This window comes from Hyaena hyaena, unplaced genomic scaffold, assembly GCF_003009895.1.
Source record: "Hyaena hyaena isolate Hyena2069 unplaced genomic scaffold, ASM300989v1 scaffold_28, whole genome shotgun sequence".
Lineage (NCBI taxonomy): Eukaryota > Metazoa > Chordata > Mammalia > Carnivora > Hyaenidae > Hyaena > Hyaena hyaena.
In genome coordinates, this window is record NW_024080660.1 from 5,661,517 (window position 1) to 5,683,254 (window position 21,738).

The window sequence follows — 21,738 nt, forward strand, 5'->3', positions numbered from 1 at the left end:
AGAGCAGGCAGGAAAAAGATTTATGCTCCAAACATAGGATCTTTTCACTGCAAGAGCCTGGGTGAGAGTTCTGCCCCAAATTCCATCTGCCACCAATGAAAGCAGAAAGGAAATGTGTGGAGAGCCAAGCCATGAGGAAAGACTCCAAGATGGGTGTGCCTCCTGTGTGTTTAGCAATCATGTCCAACTCAGCAAATTTGAGTTTCTTTATTCTTTGGGCTACTATCCATGTTAATGAGCAGGGAACATTTGATCTTAAGCAGTTCCAAAACCCGATATTCCCCTAACCTTCGTAGAGGAAAAGAAATGGCTGCAATACTGGTCATGTTTGTTGTGAGCCTTCCTAGTCAGCTAATTCCTGGTCCTTCGCTCCCCCTAGTGGATTTCCAGGCTAGAGAGGCTCTGAAAAGAGACCACTGAAGAGAAGGATGTGCTTTTACTAATAAATCTGGCTTCCGTCAGTTTCGTTATAGACAATACCCTGTTCCACTCCAACCTGTCCTTGTTCATGTTGAGTGAGCCCTTTCAAGTATTTTCATTTAAGCCAAATGTGTAGCTGTGAGTCAGCAGAATCTAGTGCATTCCTTTCCTGTGTGTGTGTGTGTGTGTGTGTGTGTGTCTGTGTGTGTGTGTGTGTAGCATTATATGGTCAGGAGGCTCAAATCAGCACAGAAAAGCATATTCTACTCATAATTATATCCCCCAATGGCCAAACTCAATCAAACCTCTACAGGGTCATTTAATTAAATAATGGCCTGCCGGCTTATTAATCCTCATGGGGCTCCTTTGAGCAATAATTGGCTAAATAGTCATAAGACTTTTTTGAGAAGTTTCACATTCAATTATAAAAACAGAGGAAAGAACATGATAAAGTGTGGCAAAACTAAGAATTTCCGATACAAAGGGATTCAGAGGTGATTCTTACACAAAATCTATACAGTATAGACTTAGATCATTAGAGTATACCAAATAAATTCACTCTATACTTATTTGCTAGCCTGCTCTACCCGTGTCAGTCACCAGCCTTAAAAGCAGTCAAGTCATTATTCTTTATTTCTTATATATAGCTGATATTTAATTGCTGTTATGAGTTGAACTGTGTCCCCCAAATATCCATTTGTTGAAGTCTTAACCCCCAGTACCTGAATGTGACCTTTGGAAATAAGGTCTTTACAAATGAGGCCATGAGGGTGGGCCCTATTTCAATATGACTCATGTCCTTATGAAAAGGGGAAATTTGGAGACCAACATGCATAAACGAAGAACACCATGAAAGGATGAAGATGACCATCTACAAGCCAAGGAGAGATTCTTAGCACAGATCCTTCCCTCCCAGCTCTCAGAAGGAACCAACACTCTCAACATCTTGCTTTTGAACTTCTCACTTCCAGAACCATGAGACAATAGATTTCTATTGCTTAAGCCACACCATTTGGGGCATCTTGTTATGGCAACTCTAGGAAACTAATACAATTGCCTCTGGCAAATAAATTAGAAGCTCTCTGCCAGAAACACAATTACTCCATAGAATGCTAGAACTGGAAAAGGTATCTTAAAATATATTGTTTGACCCCCTCATTCTGAAATGAAATGCCTAAGGTCACACAGCAAGTTGGTGACTTCATGACCCTTTTTGCTCAATCTTTAGTTCATCATGTTCTATCATAGCCTATGGGCTATTTCAAGGATGGTGGCAAAATCAGCCTATGATGGTGATTAGATCCAAAACTTTGTTGGAAAGAATTTCTTGGGGTACAATATGCAAGCATTGTTCCTTTCTGCGTGTTGGCTAATGGAAGCATATGCTGAGTAGATGAATTAATTGCTGGTTGGATGCCCGCCAGAAGATTGATACCTAGTGGAACAGTGAAACAGGTAACTTGACCTCTGGCTGGGCTGATAGGATCCATCATCCCTTTAGACAGGCACTTGGTGGTAGTGAAGGTCTGGCCCTGGCTGGCAGGCTACCCCCTACCCCAATGAGGATGATTCACCAGAATGACTTAATCATCTATGGATCAGAAGCTCAGGTTCATGTGAGAGGGGTGGGGGCTGGGGAATTGAGCCTGAGTAATGCTTCAGACTGGGTGTGGAGACTTGTTATAATAGTAAGCATGCTGTTGATTAAAGCACATGACACAAGTAATTGCTAGAGATCCCCAAGCAGCTATCACCCAAAATTACAGAGATCTGATCTAATGTCAGACAGAAAGCCCAGTTTGAACTCTCCAACAGAGGCCTTTGAAAAGTGTCCAGGCATAATTGGCATTTAATCAATATAATCATTATCACACACATGGCTCCGACAGCTTCAGGCCCCCTTGCAACCACTGAATTGCAAAAGGGAGAATATGTCCGTGAAATTTTTACCACTAACAACATTTGATTCACAGTCCCAGACTAGGTCCAAGTGGAAATACATTTATATCTTTATATTTGACAAACACAGGTTCACTGTCAGTAAGAATTCAGTCTTCTATCAATGACGGTATAAATAGTAATGGTTATTTTTCCCTTAGAGAGGCCTAATCAGCATTAATTTTGATAGATAGGAGAGGAAATGCTATAGCAGGCTGCTAAGCATTTGCTTTTCATCTTATCTTCTCTAAACCTGCCATGAAACATGGGATGGATAGGACTGCTCTTCCCTCCCTGAGATCTGAAAAGACATATACTACTTGTAATTGTAGACAAAGAAATACTGACCTTGCTCTCGGACAGCGCACTTTGCTTTGTTAAATATTACTATTGAGCATCAAACTGGGTATTTAAAGGTGATTTTGCCCCTCTTGGAGGGTAGACACTATGTTTAGGCCTTACCCTCTTCTTTTCCTTGCAGGACTTTACAGTTTGCTTTCACCCAGCCTATAAAAGGAGGTTAAAAACAAGAGAAGGTCCAACTTCCCCTGTACGCCATCTTACAAGTCTTTTATGCATGGCTGATAAGAGGAAGTGGGAAGAAAGAAAAGAAGTATCCTTGAACTTAAGGACCCATAAAGGTTTCTGAAGACAGTTGTCATCTATTTCTGTGTTTTTCAAAGAGTACTTCCAAATTACCCATTTCAGAATGACCCACAGAGCTTGTCAACACTATAGATTTCCAGGCCTCCTTATGGGCCCAAATCCGAATTGGTGGGAGTAGAAAGGACCCTGGAGTCCACATGGTTAACAAGTGCCTTCAGGGACGCCTTTTTATACTAAAATGGATTCTACTCATCTTCCCTGTCTCAACAACCTGTGCTCCAAGGCTCAAACTCTTCTCTATCTTCACTCATTCCCTTGATTACATCAAGCCTCATGTGTTTAAATGTTTTTATATGCAAATAGCTCTCAAATTTATCTGCAGCCCACAGCTCTTCCCCCAAGCTCCGGAATTCTATATCTAATCTCCAGATTGATGTCTAATAGGCGTGTTCAAAAACAAACACTTTAATTTTTCTCTCTGAACTTGTTCTACCTCATCTCAGTAAATAGCACCACGACTCATGCCAAAACCTTGGAGTCATTTTTGACTCTGTGCTTGATATCTTCCTCACTTTCCCTTCTACTCCCCTCCCACCCATAAGAGTCCCATGGGCTCTGTTACACTACGCCCCAGGTTTTCCTCTACTCCCTGGGCTGCTGCAGCAGATCTGTCTGCTTTCTTTCTATTGCAGTCAGAGTTCAATGGCAGCTAACAGAAGCTGTTCCAGCTGTTTGAAGCAGAAAGAGATTTAATACATTTATAGTGTCTTGATGCTACACTCCTTCCCATCCACACGCCCTTTGGCAGCATGACTTTGCCACAACTTCCCAAAAGAAATGAGGTCTAATTTTCCCTTCCTTGGAATATGAGCCTGCCCTCTGATTAACTTTGACCAATAGAATGAGGCAGTGGTGATGCTGTGTGACCCCCAGACTGAACCATAAGAGGCTCTTGCAGTTTCCATTTTTGCCCTCTTGGAAGGCAGCCTTCATGTAGAGCAGCTCAGCTAGACCACGTGGAGAGATAGGGCTCAAACTTTTAGGCATCCCTGCCAAGTTCCCAGATGTATGAAGGAGGCCATCTAGAACCTTCCAGCCTAGCACAACTGACAGCTAAATGCAACCACATATGTGATCCTGGATGAGGTCAGCAGAATATGCGGCCCAGCCATGCTAAGTTTTGAGGGGCCTTCATTACACAGCAACAGATAACAAATGTCAGCGAAGTTGGAGCTTGCAAAACTTTTGGAGGGCTGTAGAGGTAGGCTCTAGGCAAAGCCTCCTGGAATAACTCCCAGAATGATCCTGCAGAACTGGCCTGCCAGAGGAACGGCTACTTCTTCCACATCTAGAAGCTAAGGGTCAGGTGGCCATCAATCGCTTTCTAGCACCAGAAACACACCCCCTCAGCCATGATCCGGGCATCAGGAAATCACCACAAGATCAGCTGTGGCTGCAGAGCCATACCACGGCCATTTCACTTCAGCAGAACGGATAGTGCACGTGTGGTCACCACCTTTGTCTTAAGTTAGTTCTGAATTTGAGGCCTGCGCGCGTGCATATGACTGGCAACAAGTAAATTGTGTCTGAAATTTGGGCTGCAAGAGGACCTGGAAAATGTCTTTTCAGCTTTTTCGCCTATATGCTGTTGAAAAGCACAAAAGGAAGGATCTTTAAAAAATGTTTTCTTCACTGTTACAGCACCTACTGCAAATATCTGTACCTAAGAGATGCTTATGAAATATTTGCTAAATGATCAAACTAAAGCCTGATAAAGGAAAGGCATGAGTTAGAGATGGTTGTCTCTAGTTAGCCCAGAGAATGATATCCTGTATTTTAAAACCCTGTCTCTATCACTCCCCCTTATGGTTACATCCTGGAATATTGAGAACGATTTAGAATTCAAGACTTTTTTCAGCCTAGTAAGTGCCCCCTTTACTGTTATTGTATAACCATCTTGAATCAGAAACACTGGGCCTGCTTTTTTTGGTAATAAATTCTTATTTAAAAAGATGACTTTGGAAGGATGGGAAGAAGTTCTTGAGGGGTAAGCTCTTCCATCTTTCCTGCTTCCCATGGCTTTGGCCACCGTCTCTTTTTGAATGCTGTTCTTCAGGATACTGACAGCTTGATTTCTCTGGGTAACATCATGCAAAGGAAATTAGCTCAGTGTGTCTTCCACTGAATTCCATCTGTAGCTCAATGTTTTAAGGTATTTGTGAACAAGGCTAGAGAGCAATTTCGATAAAACAAGGCAATATTCCAGTCTCTGAGAATATTTCTCCTAAAAACCCTTTCTTTCTCTCTCTTTTTTTTAAATACCACTGAACAGCCTGAAAATCCACCCACACATGAGCAATCTCCTGCAATATACAAAAAGCTTTTCAGGTGTCATAGCTATAATAGCAGGTGGTTCCTTTGGGTAGAAAAATTATGGCAAGGATATAGAGACAGAAAGCAAACTGTTTTGATATTCTGGGTACAGCTTTCCCCAAGTGAATCATTCCCATCTGCCTTCTTGTACCATGGGCCCTTTTCCAGAGGAAGTGGGTTGTGTGAATAGAGGTGTAGAGATGGGTTCTGGTGGGCAAACTTCTATGGTGCCCATATTTGGTGGATCCAATTAATCTTTTGATATTTGCCATCCCACTCTTACACAAGTTAAGGCAAAACTTGAATATGGATTTAATACCTGTTTTTGCTGTCTTCAAAATGAATACATAATTTCATTACGAAGATTCAGTAGTGCTCATTTGAGGTAAGGCTGTATCTGAAATTCCATATAAACAGATTTTAAATACAAGCTTATAAGGAAGGCTGAAACTAGAGTAATTTGCAAAGGGTTGTCATTTAATTCACTTTTTTATTATGAGATATTTGAGACATACAAAATTTTATTTTATTTTTGAGACATACAAAATTTTAAGGAACAGGTATATACTCCTAAATGAACATTTGTTGCTTGGAAGATAAAATCCGTATTAGCGAAAAAGACTTCATTTCCAGATAGAAGTGCAGCAAAGCTGGAAATTGAATTTGTTTCTTTGTTTTTTTGTTTTTTGTTTTTTTTGGAAATTGAATTTTGCATAAGTTCTTTTTTCTTTTTCCCTAGTACATAAGACTAGCATTCTTATCATGTACAGGCACACTGACCCTTCCTTACTGAGAAGAGAGATGCTGCTGTCGCCATCTTAATTAAAAGAATCGCAAACAAATCAACTCAGGTCTAATAGAGAGAGATGTATGCAGGAAGCTTGTTAATGGAAAACTTGATGTTTTTAGTTGGAAGACAACTACGGTGAAAACCAAAAAGGAAACATGGTCATTAAGGTAATTAATTCTGAGTCCTTCAAATCTCAGAATGATGTCAGTTACTAGCTGTGTGACGTTGGGCCAGTTCCTTAGCCTCTTTATATCTCAGTTTCCTGAACTGTGTGGTGAGTATATTAATCAGATTTACTTCTTAGGGTTGGTACATGTGAAACCCTTAGAATAGTTCTTGCCATGTAGTAAACCCTCCAAAAGGGTCACCTTACTTTCTTCCTCCTCTTCAGAGGAATATTAGTTTCGCAGGACAGCAGGAGCTTTGTCTAATTTAGTTCTGTGTTCTCAGCTTCTATTTTTTCCACAGTAGGCACTCAATAAATATTTGTTGGATGGGTTAATTAATGACAATAGCTAGGCTTTTAGGCTGAAAGTAAAAAAGAATTTGTCTTATGGGGTGCCTGGGTGACTCAGTGGTTTAAACGACCTACTTTGGCACAGATCATGATCTCACGGTCTGTGAGTTCAAGCCCCGTGTGGGACTCTGTGGTGACAGCTCAGATCTGGGAGCCTGCTTCAGATTCTGTGTCTCCCTCTCTCTCTGTACCTCCCCCAATCACACTCTGTCTCTCTCTCAAAAATGAATAAACATTTAAAAAATTAAAAAAAAAAAAAGAATTTGCCCTAAGTTTTATAGCTAGTGAGGGAAAAAATAGACCTTGGGTTTAGGGTAAGCTAGCAAGGGAGGAAAGAACCCTAAACTAAGATTAGAAGATTCACATTCAAGTTTAAATTCTTTTAACTCTGTGGGTGTTGAGACTAAGATTTTCTTTCTTAGTTTGTCGAATGGGAATATCTCCTGAGGTTATTCTGAGGATTACATTAAGGTATATGTGAAAGATCACAATAATTTATAAAGGGAGATGCAAACACATGATGTTATTAATTTTTATCTCAGTAAGTTTATCCATTGGATGACAATAAAATGATTCTATGAGAGTTTGGAAGAAAGAATCTTTAGCTAAAGATGTAAGTACTAAAAATATTCAACCCCAGAGGTACCACAGACATAGACTAATTTTTTCCATCTGTGCAGTTTAGGGTAGATTTGGCATACGCTCAATACCAGGCAAGAAAGAAACTATGGTTTAGGCTGCTTTTAAAGTTAAAAAAAAAAAAAAAGCAGAAAAGGAAACTATTTCCTTTTATAAGCATGAATGTTAAAATAGGGAAAGCCTTCATCGAATAATTTATCACTGAAGCAGGACTGTTTGAGCCTTACTCTCTTTCACTTTCCCCGCTCCCCATTTAGGTTCTAATTAGTTAGTTGTTTCATGTATCATGATTTCTAGAGTATGGTCACTTCCTCTTCACCAAAGGAAAAACAATATAGATTATTCTTTATCAGCCATGTGTGACTCAGAGGTCAAAAGAGTAATTCTTGGTACAGTACTCTCCCTAGATTATTAATATTTAAAGACCTGGCTTTCAGGGCCCAGGATTATTTAAAATATTATGGCTTTAAGATTAGGCCCCACCGGAGATACCTCAACAGAGCCTGAGTTTGAGGTTGAGAAACTCACGTGAGAAAAAAATATAGAGAAGAAAAAAAAGCCATAGTGGGTCAGTTGATGACTCCCTGTCCCTTCCTTGAACTTGAGGAATGACAGGATGGAAGAAGGGGAAAAAAGGCGGTGCCTCATTGCAGATCAGAGGTTTCATGAAAGTCAAGAGCATCAGGGAACTTAATGATCTATGTATGTTCTTAGGGTAAAGGCAATAAATATAATTTCCACTGTTAAGTTGTTAAATGCATCCAAGAAAGGACACTAGGAAAACTAAGCTTGATTACATTTCACCCTCAGAGCTATCATCCTAAATCTGATCGTTTTATTCTCCTGTTTAAAAACCTCAATCCCTCCACATTGTGATTGGAGGAAGTCTAAATTTAACCACGGCGTAGACTATTCTTTGTAGCATCATCTCAACTTTCCTTGGTAGCTTCATCTTCTATTTAAGGCTTACCACATATCTCGGAAGGTGCAGGAGGCTGCTTATAATTTACCAAATAGACCAGATACATTTAAACTCCTGTGCATTTGTTTATACTATTCTCGGTCCAGAACTCATCCCAGCCAGCAAACCCCAAACTGTACTTCAAAGCCTGGTGAAGTGATCATTTCTTGTCTGTAGCTTTCTCAACTCCCACTCTCTCCTACTACTCAGGAGATTTTTCTTTCATCTATGGTGCCATTGAACTTTGAGCACGGATTTGTTAAATCACTTATGCTGATGCAGTAGGTAGATTCATCAGGACTGTCCAATCCCCAGCTCACTGCGTTCTCCAGGAAGCAGTGTAAGCCCATCATTGTGCAATTCTTGGCAAAACTATAGAAGCATAACACAGGTTTGTTGAATTGAATTAAATATTAGAAGAGGGCCAACGTATTAATGGATTTTCTAGGCCTAGGAACTATTGCTAAATCTACATATGTGATTCTGCTTTTGGTCTTATCAGAGTGCTTTTATTAAATTTGCTTTTATTAAAAAAGTGTCCAAAAAGGTGTCATGAATATATTTCTTTAGATAAAACATTATTAATCCATTTTCAGCTTAGAACTGACCTTCCTATAACCCTGTTAGCTAAAAGGTAGCTGTATAATTTTAAATATTCTCCAGTTGGGAGAATGGGATCACATTTGGGGTTTACTTTAATCAGTGCACCCCTGTCTTGGTTTTGTTCTTCAAAGGGCCCCTCGACCACAGCCTTTGAAGGTATGAGCACAAGGGAAACCAGGTGAACTCTGTTGGATTTTAAACTCACCACTTTCTCTCCCCTAGCATTAAACGTTTCTTCTTTAATTAAACAAGTTAACTGAAGAAGTATATGATGTAGGATCAATTTCTTTTTTTTAAATCTTATTCATTATGCCACCTTGTTCTAAAAAGTCTTTAAGGGAGGTAAAAGGAAAAATAAAACTACCCAAATTCAAAACCAAATTGGTCCACATTTGGCCCACTTCACCCACAGCATCCCAGTGCTGCTGGTCAGTGTGAAAGACGTTTGGAAAAGTTTTCCAGGTATAGCATTCCTGAAACATCTTTCACCTTCGTTTACAGCAAAAGATTCTGTTGATACGTACAGGTCACTTCTACCTTATGATCTATTATGAATTTGTTCAACCTTGAAATCAGTCACTGAGGCCCTCTCTTAGGGTAGTTGTTACCTAGCATGTATCCTGGCTAAATAAAATTGTAACTGATTCATGTCTGAAGGTATATATGGGGTACAGCATAAAGATCAAGAGCAGGAGCTGGGGCGCCTGGGTGGCTCAGTCAGTTAAGCATCCGACTTCAGCTCAGGTCATGATCTCACCATTTGTGAGTTTGAGCCCCATATTGGGCTCCATGCTGACAGCTCAGAGCCTAGATAGAGCCTGCTTCGGATTCTGTGTCTCCCTCTCTCTCTGCCCCTCCCCCACTCATGCTCTGTCTCTGTCTCTCTCTAAAAATAAACATTTAAAAAAAAAAAAAAAGGAGCTCTGAAGTCAGTCTGTCTGTCTGAGTTTAAATCTGGCCACATCTCTGACCAGTTATGGGCCTTGGACAAGCTGCTTCACCTTGCTATGCCTCACCTGTCTTATCAGTAAAAAAGGAATAATAATACCTACCTCATGGGTTTGTTGGGTGGAATAAATGAATTAAGTCTGTAAAGAGTTAATTTTTTTAAGTTTATTTATTTATTTTGAGAGACAAGTAGGGGAGGGGCAGAGAGAGAAAGGGACAGAGGATCTGAAGGGGGCTCTGTGCTGACAGGAGAGTCCAGTGTGGGGTGCAAACTAATGAACCGTGAGATCATGACCTGAACTGAAACCAAGAGTCAGATGCTTAGCCGACTGAGCCATCCTGCCACCCTGTATAGAGTTTAGAACAGGATTTGGTACATAGTAAGCACTCAATAAATGTTAGCTCCTGTGTTCCATACCTTTACATTTTTGGGTAAGAAAAGTGGCTATAATAAAAGATTAAAGGAAGGCTGGTCGATTTTACAATAAAACTTTATTTACAAAACCACAACTCAGTGTGTTTTGGTATCACTATTGACAAAATGTTTAGAGCTGAGATATTACTAAGGCGATATACTGATTTTAGCTATACCTAAAACCACAATCCAATACTATCCCAGTTTCCTATTTCTGTGTGGCTCTGAATGCAGCTTAAAACAAAAACAAAAATTCTCTTTATAACGTACAATGGATTAAGCAAAACAATTCTTTAGTTTTTTTCTATTTAAGGGGTGGGAGTGAGATTACTCATTTAAAATCTGCTCGTTACAGAAAAAGTCCTAGAGAATAGAATAACTTAAAGATGGAGGTTTAGTTGATCTGCTTTCATAACACAATAACTGTATCACTTTAGAAGAAGGTAAATAAATCATATTGGAAAACAGCATATATTGATAATTTTGTTGATAAAGTTCATTTATCTAACATCATGCTGAGGAATTAAGAGAATTTGTCCATATATTTTAAAGTTTAATTTACTCTATTTGCTGATTCACAAAGTCTTGCTGCATTTTAAGGATTTTTCACCAATATGACACAGGATAACTAGTACCTATGGAAACCTAACAGCTTGGTTTTTTTAAAAATTCCTGTTAAGCTTTAATTCCCTGTTGAGCTTGCCATATGCATGTATGGTTATACACATGTTTATACTTGGTTGATATATACCCAAGTATGTATATGAATGCCCCTTATTCAAGAATGTAAAATTAATGATATCTGGTATCTAGTTGTAAGAAAAATTCCCCAAGATTGTGAGGTAGTTGAGTGACACATGAAATAATCTCCAATCTGAATTTAAGAATACATCTATACTGGGTGAAGGATGCAGAGAGAAAGAGGAAGGAGAAGCCATAGAAGAAAAGAACTACCATAGCTCAAACTAAACTCAGGTAATTCATCTGAGATAGCAAATAAATAAATGAACAAATTCTCATTTTTTTGTCCAAAAAAGGAGAAATCAGTAGTAAATCCTCACTAATATTTTTCAAGTCAATCCATTAATATATGGTTTAAATAGGAAAGAGTCAATATTATACATATCATAATCCCGTTCATCGAATCCACTCTTCTACTGAGATATCTAATGCGTCTTCATCTGTATTCTCTTCTACTTCTGGCAAGTTGCCCCAAAGTAGGAAATTTACACCTGAAAAGAAAAGATCATAAAATTACTTAGCACTAGCTACTATCACAACTCGGAAGATGCTATAGAAAACTTTATATGTTAACATTCTGACATGGAACCATAGTGTTAAGAGTAAAGAGAAAAGATATTAAAGAATGTACTGTAGATAAAAGTTATCTAATACTATTCATCTAAGATGTAAACATTTTTTAAGCCGTTTGAAGTAAGGGCTTGAATTCTAGAATCTTCAAACTCCAAAAGATCTCAGGGTCCATTTCCTCAAACCCTGCCTCTAGCTATATTATCCCATAATCATTCTACATTGATAATTTATTTTCATGATTCTTAAGGATAGAGATCTCACAAGATTATTTTAGATTAAGTGTCTCTTTGTAGGGGACAAGGAAAAGGCTTGAATAAGTCTCTTCATCTCCTCAACAAGCACAAAAGTAGCTGGTGGCTTTTTTGTGATTAAAAACAGCAAGGCTTTAGAGCTACTTATAATATGAACTGCAATCCTTTCTTACAGGTGGGCTTTAGTCCGTAGGCTATCAATGTAGAACTTTAGGACCCAATTGTAGCTGCTGATACATTAAACAAAACAACAGTCTAGGGGTGTCTGGGAGGCTTAAGTGTCTGACTTTGGCTCAGGTCATGATGTCACAGTTCATGAGTTCAAGCCCCATGTGGGGCTCTGCACTGACAGCTCAGAGCCTGAAGCCTGCTTTGTATTCTGTGTCTCCCTCTCCCTCTCTGCCTCTCCCCTACTTGTTTTCTCTCTGACTTTCTCAGAAATAAATAAACATTTAAAAACCCCCAACAACCTAAAGCCTCAGAGTGAAAGGAAAGTCAGAGTTCATATCGAAGAATCTAGCATAGGCATATAGTAGGAACATGACAGATGCATGATAGAGGATAATGACATGGTTTATTCTGGGCACGTACTATAATATAGAACTTGAAAGTACTAAATTGGGGAAAAGTACATTAATTGGCCTTTGGGGAGCCAATGGAGTCCAACAAGGAAAGCAAATCTCACGTTATCAGGTTGTCAGTGTGACCAGGTGGTGGAAGGGAATGAGCCAGGGTTTGGAGATTTGGTTTGAATTTTGCTTCAACTACTACCAGTAACCATGGATGTTCTTACTACCTTTACTACAAGTGTATGCAAGTGCACACAATATACATTATTTTTTAACGTATTTACATTTCTTATAGTATGGCATTATAGGTATCTTTTCTAATTTGCTTTTTTCATTCAACATTATGTTTTTTAATTTTACCTATATCCACATCTATAGCTTTAGCTCATTTCTTTTTCTATCTGTATCCTGTTGTGCGAATTAAATATGTATACAGAAAATATATACATATATATTTATGTATATATATATACACACACACATATAGCAAATAGAGCCCATCACTCACTGCTTCCTCTAACTGCCCGGTTTGTACAGATGCTCAAGGAGACTGTACAAGGAGGTGCGTTGTGGTATTGTTGACATAGTGGAAACAATCAACTGTCTCTCTTGGTTGAGATACTAGAATCTAATCAGGCAAGAAGTTAGCATCTATTTCATGCTGGCAGGGGGATACAGAAGTCTATCATGTTATTTTCTGTAATTTTTTTGTATGTTTGCATTGTCTAGAATAGACAATTATATTGTGCTCCCCTCCACCCCCTCAAGAAAGAACAGTATTCTGTTGCTGGTAATATGGCTTTGATGGGCTAACAGAATAATGAGTTACTAGGTCAAAGTCCAAGGGATAATTAGAACCATAAAGGCAAATGGAGAGATGAAGTCTATTTGCCTTTGAGGGCTCTTGCCAATCCCAGAGAATTTGAACTGAGGTTCCTCAAGCATCCTCAGGAAAGTTTTGGGAAATCAGGTGGACACATGAAGCCTAGAACACAGACTTGGGGCCCTTTCCATTTAAACATTCTAGAATTTCATAAAGTTTGTGTATGTGTCCCTTGATGCGGCCAACTCAGGTGATTCAAGGACAGTCTTAGCATCATGAGAGACCCTGTTTTATACCAAGCATCTAGAAAGTCTTGCTTTTAGTCACAATATTAGGGTTACAAAGGAAGTTTGATATTCTTGGAGTGAGTACTCAGAGACCTGAGTAGCTCGGCACAATTGGTTCAAAGGAGAAAAAATAAACTAAGAGATTGGATCTGACAGAAGGAGCACCTTCCTTTCTCTGTTAAGAAGGGAGGAAGGAAATCCTGTGATACACCTGTTTCTCATGGATTAGATTCAATGTGAATGGAAGAATGCTGGGCTTTTATCTTTGAAAAATTGACCAATATTAAAAAGTAAATCAAAATGGAAAAATCTCCACCCTGTGTTTTGAATTCTATGAAGCAAGAAAAATAGTATCAAAGCAGAAACTTCCTTTAATGTGTCCCATGATCAACACAAATATAAAACTGGAGGCCTAAGTTAGGAGCCTGTATCTCAGGGGCGTTTAGATACGTCTGTCCTCAAAAATGGCCTGCTTCACATCCCAGAGTCTGAAATGAAGACCCCTAAATGATGGGTTGAGAGCTATAATTGAATGCCAGGTGATTTTAAAAAATCAGAGTCTATAAAAACCCAGGTATAATTGGAAGGTTTAAAGACCCTCAGAACCTAGCTTACAATTCATGATCTTCAGTCTGTGAAGACAAATCACCCTTAAGAAGAGGAATGAATTTTAAGTTATGAAGAAGATTGAAACATGTATTTAAAAACCTGAGGGTGTTAGTGCCAACTTGGATAGTAGAATTCTTTAAATTTGTTCTATAAACTGGGGCGCCTGGGTGGCTTAGTCGGTTAAGCGTCCGACTTTCGCTTAGGTCATGATCTCGCGGTTCGTGGGTTCGAGCCCCGTGTCGGGCTCTGTGCTGACTGCCAGCTCGGAGCCTGGAGCCTGTTTCAGAGTCTGTGACTCTCTCTCTCTCTCTCTCTCTGACCCTCCCCTGCTCACGCTGTCTCTCTCTCTCCTAGAAATAAATAAAACATTAAAAAAAATTTTAAAAAATTTGTTCTATAAAGTTCTGCAAACTTCAGTTCCCACTAAAAAAAGTCCCACTAAAAGTCAACCTGGTTTGTTGTGTAAATAGGTACGAGACAGAGAAACACATATGCCACAACAAAACCAAATGGCTGCAGACAATATAAAATGTATTCTGTAAATATCCTTTAAGGATTGGTTGTAGCGGCACTTGGGTGGCTCAGTCGGTAGAACATCTGGTTGGGGAGTTCAAGCCCCACATTGGGCTCTGTGCGGTCAGCCTGTCAGTGCAAAGCCTGCTTCAGATCCTCTGTCCTCCTCTCTCTGACCACCCCCCCCCACTTACACTCTCCCAAAATAAATAAATATATATTTAAAAAAAGAATCGGTTGTATATTTTCCTACTAAATAATTAGTATAACATAATGGCATCAAATATTTCCCTTGAATAAAATTCCATCATAATTTATTAATATAGATGTCAAAATGTCTTTTTTTTTTCCTGGAGCAACATCACCAAATACAGAGGTTACCTAGTCATCCTCCCTCCCAGGTCCCCACTGGCCCAGCCTCCCTCCCCCAGCCCCCCCGCTTTCTTACACACACATATGCACACACACACACACACACACATGCACACATACACAATTGACCGTCAAATCTAAAATCTTCCAAAATTCTCTGGAGTTATAATATGTATCAATGCAACAACTTAGAGCAACTAAATATTAATTTAAAAAGACCGATAAGAGCCAAGTTTGAAGCTCTTGTAGGCAACAATGAAGTAGAAGTGGCAAGGAATTTTGGCTAGTAGTTTCCCTAACTGAATATTTGGCATAAAAGGATTAAAGTTTCACACTTTCAACCCAGGTAAGAGGGTTTCAGAAGGAATCTTCAAACAATCTATTGGGAGTTTCACTGAGGTTTTGATAGACAAATAAATATTAGGGGAATTTCTGAGTCAATTGTTTCTTACCGGTAGCGTCTAGTCTGTTAATATCATAAACTGCCTGGCTGTGAAACATCCAGAAGTGTCCATTGTTGCAGGAAAGAAGGCAGGAACAACAGGGAACAATCACATGATAGCCTACAATGTTCCCACTAAGAAAGAAGAGTAAATATACTCAGACACCACATAATAACTGGCCATATAAACATTTTTATGTGCTAATGTTAATAGGTAGACCATATAGAGTCCTCATTTCCTCCTAACAACCTCCATTGCTAGATCTTTGGGGTGGGGGTTACTCTGGTAATGTCAAATCTGACAGTGCTACTGTCAAATACTAACACATTCTCCACTTCCTTGCTGGTGTTACTTTACCCATTCTCCTTTCAGAAGATAGCTTCTAGACGCCATGCTGTAACCTTGTGATGTGTTCCGTAAAACACCCAGAATTGAGGTGTTGTGTTGACAGAAATATATTAGATAAACCCAGATTGGTGGGTAAAAAGGTGTTTGCTATCCCCAGGACTGTGGCAATTTGGGTTTTTCTATGTTCTAGTTCTATGCCAGCTCCTAAAAACTGTTTCAACAGATGGAGGAGTAGGAAGACAGCATGAGCCCCTGTAAACCAAACACAAGCTGGCTGCTCTAATTTTAGTTTTAGTGTTTGTGAAGGAATTCAGAAATAAAGCAAATCCATAGCTTCTAGAGAAAGTTGCAAAAGTTTTTTTACTCTTCAAGATTACCCATCTGATTATAAGTACTCACTCTTCCACAGATTTTTTTACCTATATGGTCACTATTAAATAGAGTAAACATACAAGAAAGGTGTTAGCTAGTACTTTTTTGTTTAATGATAACATGAAATACTTATACCTTGGGTTGTAAAAATTCTTATTATAGCTGTTCCCACCCTGTGAGATGTGGGAGTCAGTCAGTTTTGTGAGGCCCTATAAAAAAAAATACTAAAAAAGGTACCAGCCTACCTAAAATATGTCTTCGAATGATAATCTGCTTGAAAGGCAAACACACGAAAGCAAGTGGTTCTTGGACCGGGACTGACAGTTATTTGTAGGACTATATTGCAAGAGTAAATTCTATGGCTGTAATCATCATCCGTATTCATTCATTCATTTACTCATTCAATTCATGTTTATCAAGCATCTATTACTATGTGTCAGGTACTGTTCCAGGTGCTGGGAATACAGCAGTGGACAAAGTCCTTATTCTCATGGAGCTAACATTCTAGTAGGGACACATCAGACCATTTTGCTCCCCTGCTAAGGCCCCTTCTGTGGCTTCCCATTGGCCAAAACTCAAAACAAAAAAAATCCCTTCATACCAAGGTCTAGATCTGTGCTATCCAAAGTGTGGCTGTTGAGCACTTAAAGTTTGGCTAGACTGAACTGTGCTGTAAATATAAAACATACGCTGGATTTCAAAGACTAAAAAAGAGAATGTATAATATTTCATTAATAATTTTTTATGTTGGTTACATGTTGAAACAATATTTTGGTTGTATGGGTTAAGTAAAATATACAATTTAAGTTAATTTCACTTGTCTCTTCATACTTTTTAAAATGTGGTTATTAGAAGATTTTCTTTATTTTTATTTTTTTTTTGTAGATTTTAAATTACATATGTGGCTTGTAGATTTCTATTGGACAGCGTTCCTCTAGATTCTCTGGATTCTGACTGCATCTCAGTCTACTCACACTACTCTCCCTTGATGTTCCCAACGTTTCAGCCACGCTGGCCATCATCTTTTTATTCCATGACCACGTTAAGCTTCCTCTTGCCTTGAGTTTTCTGCACTTGCTATTCCCTGCACCTAGAACATTTTCTCTTGTGCTCCTTCTCATCCTTTTGGATTTAACTCCAATGTCACTTTTCTCATAAGAAGTCTTCCTGGACCATGCTATCTCAGATAGCTCTTACCCACTCTCCCAGCCTCTATTATTCTCTATCACTTATTATTATTATTATTTCCTTTGGAGTACCTTCCACCCTATTCAATATCTTATTTATTTAAATATCTTACTGACCAATCATCTTCCCACTAGAATATAATGTCCAAAAGCCAGCGGCTTTGTTTTATTTATTGCTGTTTCCAGCCTCCATATCAATGACTAGCACATACTAGTATAGTTTGAGTGAATGAAAGAATGAATTTAAATCATCATTAGCACATAAGAATTTAAATTATTAGGATTATAATTTGTAATCCAAACCCCATTTAAATGTAAAAAGAAAATCTCAAATTTCTTTTCTCTAAAATGGGACAAATAATACTTAAGCCTGTCTACCTCTCAAAAGATAATAATAGTTTTCATCTGTGTTGTAATTTATAGTCTATCAAGTCTTTTAACATTCATAATTAATTTAATCTTCACAACACTCTATAAGGTAAACACAAAAGATATTTAAATTTCTATCTTCTTAAGTTAGAAGATTGTGTCTATCTTCTTAAGCTGTAAATTAAACAAGGAAACAGAGGTTCAGGGATTTGGAGGTTTAAGGAATTTACTCAAGATCACATACAGAGTTAAGGGTAGGGCCAAGGCTCAAACCTGATTTTTACAATTGTAACTGTTTTATCTTCCCAAACTACATTGACTTCTTTTGGAAATTAAAGCAGATATTTGTCAAGGCACTTTGAAAAATTATAAAATCATATACAAATGTGCCACAAGACCCTTTTAAAAAAAAACTCTAAGTAACAAATGGTTTTTCAATGGCTCATTGCATGGGTTATAACCAGTGCTCGATGCAGCCCAGTGAACCTTTCTCTGTGCTGTGGTGTTAACATCCATCTTGCCAATGCAGGGCCATCTAGAATCTTGCCACAAATTACCATTTTAAACATGCGATGTCTTTCAGTTTACACTTGCAGATTTCAGTGAAATAGCATCTTCCAATGAAGTCCACTGCACTGGAGAGGGAAATGTGCAGAAATAGTCAAAGGTGCTTTTTAAAAAAAATGTTGTAAAACACACATATAACATAACATTTACTCAATCATTTTAAGCATACAGTTCAGAAGTCTTGAGTGTATTCACATTGTTGTGCAATGAATCTCCATACCTTCTTTATATCACAAAACGGAAACTCTACACCCTTTAAACAACTCTCCATTTTCCTCTTCCCTCAGCAACCACTATCTACTTTCTGTTTCTATTAATTTGACTACTTTATATAGCACATATAAGTGAATGCATATGGTATTTGTCTTTTTTGTGACTGCCTTATTTCATTTAGTATAATGTTCTCAAGGTCCATCCATGTTGTAGCATGTGGCAGGATAGCTTTCCTTTATAAGGCTGATAATAGTTTATTGCATGCATACGCTGCATTTTGTTTATTCATTCATCTGTTAACAAACACTGCATTGCTTCCATCTCTTAGTTTTTGGGAATAATGCTGCTAAGAACGCAAGTGTCCAAATATATCTTTTAAATCTTGCACTGAATTCTTTTGGATATATATCCAAATATAAACACACACTCAGATACATATATACACCCATAAGTGGGATTCCTGGATCATATGGTAATTCTATTTTCAATTTTTTTAGGAACTTCCATGCTATTTTCCATAGCAGCACCACCACTTTACATTCCTACCAATAGTGCACAGGGTTCCAATTTTTCTGTATCCTTGTATTTTTGGTTGTGATTTAGCATGAATTTTGTAGACCCAAAGAGCTGAAAGAGACTCTCTAAAGTAGAATGATAGTATATTTTGTAAGTCAGTTAATACTTGTGAGCTTACCATAAACATACAAAATTCTACTTAAAAAATCTTGTGTTCATTAATTCACACACATCTTAGTATGTTACTCCATTACTATTATAACCCCTATGAAGAATAGACAATCAGAAAAACCTAGTTCTATTGTAGATTCTGGTCTAACCTCTAACAACTCAGGATCTGAGCCCTCATCTTATTGCCTACCACCTCTATTGCAAAGATGAATGGGTTAATATTTTCGGGGGTGCCTGGTGGCTCAGTAGGTTGAGGGTCCGACTTCAGCTCAAGTCATGATCTCCTGGTTTGTGGGTTTGAGCCCTGGCTCTGTGCTGACAGCCTGTTTCAGATTCTGTGTCTCCCTCTTTTTCTCCCCCTCTGTCACTTGTGCTCCCTCTCTTTCTGTCTGTCAAAACTAAATAAACATTAAATTTTTTTAAAAAAATTGTCTGCATGTGTGCATCTCTGTGTGTGCTACTAAAAAGAAAAAGTTCTAGACAAAAAAGAAATCATAGAACCTGTGCGATAGTAGGTTCTAGATTTATTGTCTAGTGGGGTTTTTTTTTGTAACACACATGTGCGCGCGTGCACGCGCACACGCACACACACACACAGATACTTAAAATATTAACCCAATATCTTTGCAATAAATGAGAGCTGTTGGCTTTGCCACTAGGCATCTCTACACTTAAACCACTTCAGAAAAGATTTCAATAAAGGAAGAGTTGACGCTTTAAGCATATATTTCAAAAATATTTTCAACATTTCTATCATCACAAAGTTCATTTTAAAGTATTATGATTGTTGGCCTAAATCTTGAAAATTACATAAGGGCATATATATGCTGCCTATGGAAAGAGAAAATACCTCTTAGAGTTAGAAAAAGGTACATTTGAGTAAAATAAGACGGTTACTTTTCCAAATAGGTAGCAAATTCTTAAGTGTCTGAAAACAGAATTTAAGAGGATTTAATGATGCAAACAAATGCATAGTATCTGAAATAGCTGGCAAGGATTGTTTTGGGGCTAAGTCTATTTCATCACCTAAAAATCTATTTCTCTCTTATTATGAGAGATTATTGAGAAAAGAACACTGAATTATACGGAGAATGGATCTGATTCAGCCTGCCAAATTCCAAGTAATGGCAGAAAATTATGAATATTTTTGGCCTAAAACCGTATGGATGAAAATACAAAACTTAACTCTTCTAACAGTACAGAAAATCTTGCCCGAATTTGCCTAGAGACTAGGGTCTAGGTCGTGGACTTGATCCAGTGAGTTAGGATGGTTGGGCGGGACACAGGGCCAGATATCCAATTTAAGGGATGTGGTCACATGACTATAATTGAACTAGAAACATTACATCAGGACTGACCACTCTGGCTAAACCACAGACTTTGTCCAGACAGTCTGCCCACTTAGTTATACTCCAAGGGGATCATCAGACTGTTGGGAGTGGCTGCAACACCAAAATGATAACCTCCTTGTTGACTCCCAGAGGTCCAAACCATACACTTTTCCCATTTAGTTAAAGGCTACCGTTGCCCGCCACTAGCATGACTTACTTGGTAGGAGGGATGTCTGTAGAGAAAAGGTCTATTTCAGTATCAGCCAGCAAAACAGCCTTCATTCCCCTCGAGCTGAGCACTTGTTTACAGAATTTGCAACACAGGATGGACACGCACCGGTCCTCGAAACTACAACTGCTGGTAGACATGGCGTCCCGGAAAGGATGCGGTGCGGGGTTTTGAAAAAGGAAGCACGAGCAGTACCTTTCCTTGTTTGATTCCCCCAGGCCAGAAATCAAATTGCGAGCCCTCGACCTTTTCTAAGCCCTGAAACTGGGAAGGAAATGAGTTCTTTCCTGGTTTCCCGTGGGAGGGTGAAAGTAATATTTATTGAGTCGGAACAGGGCGAAGCAGCAAAGGTGGCTTTCCTTTTAACTTTCGGGGGAGGCAGTGGGGTTTGAGGTGGGGCGAGCTGCAAAGGGCCTGGGGTACCTCTCTACAGGCTCCCCAGTCTCGCGTCTAAAAGGCTCCTCTCCTCTTCAGCCCCCGCCCCTGTAGCAATTCCCAAGCTTTCTCCGGCTGTGTCCTTCCGTAAAAGCGCCTCTCCTAAGCCCCTCCCTCGGAGCGCTTCAATTCCTCGCCCTCTGATCACCGGCCAAGGGTCCCGACCCACGCCTCCTCTTTGGAAATCTTTCTCCTCTTCCCAGGATCCAGAAATCCCCTCAGCTTTCCTTTCCCACCCGGACAAACCCCGGTTCTCCTCAGTCCTCCCAGGACCCTCCTGCGCTCCGCTCGCTGGTGAGTCCCCGCTTCACTTCGGTCCTGGCCGCCCCCAGCCCTCAGCGTGCAGGCTGGCTCTCGCGCCGCTTCTCGTGGTCCCCGCTCCTCAGCTCTCCCTCGTGCCCCCCTGCTGTCCCCTTAGGTCTCCCCCGGAGCGGCTGCTCCGGAGCGCGCGGTGGTGTTGATGGGAAGGGGCAGAGCTCGCTTTGGGGGCTCAGTCGGCGCTGGGGTCTCTATCACCGAACGCGTCGTTTTTTGCTCCCTCTTCCGCTCTCTCTGCCTTTCCAACCGGCTGTCAGTTTGAATTGCCGGCGCGGCGCACCGATTGGGAGA

The 21,738-nt window shown here is 39.4% G+C and overlaps 1 protein-coding gene across 2 annotated transcripts; it reads right to left on the minus strand.

The window, feature by feature from the left end:
• Positions 1 to 10,272: 10,272 nt before the first annotated feature.
• On the minus strand, positions 10,273 to 21,676 carry FAM72A (family with sequence similarity 72 member A). 2 transcript variants are annotated; one of them, XM_039227436.1, is made up of 4 exons: positions 20,683 to 21,676; positions 18,225 to 18,302; positions 15,401 to 15,525; positions 10,273 to 11,442 (listed from the first exon to the last, which is right to left on the minus strand). In XM_039227436.1, the coding sequence occupies exons 1-4, from the start codon at positions 20,832 to 20,834 to the stop codon at positions 11,348 to 11,350; spliced, it is 450 nt and encodes a 149-aa protein (XP_039083367.1). In that variant the 5' UTR covers positions 20,835 to 21,676; the 3' UTR covers positions 10,273 to 11,347. The 2 variants fall into 2 exon arrangements, with proteins under 2 accessions (XP_039083367.1, XP_039083368.1); XM_039227437.1 differs by lacking the exon at positions 15,401 to 15,525.
• Positions 21,677 to 21,738: the final 62 nt, after the last annotated feature.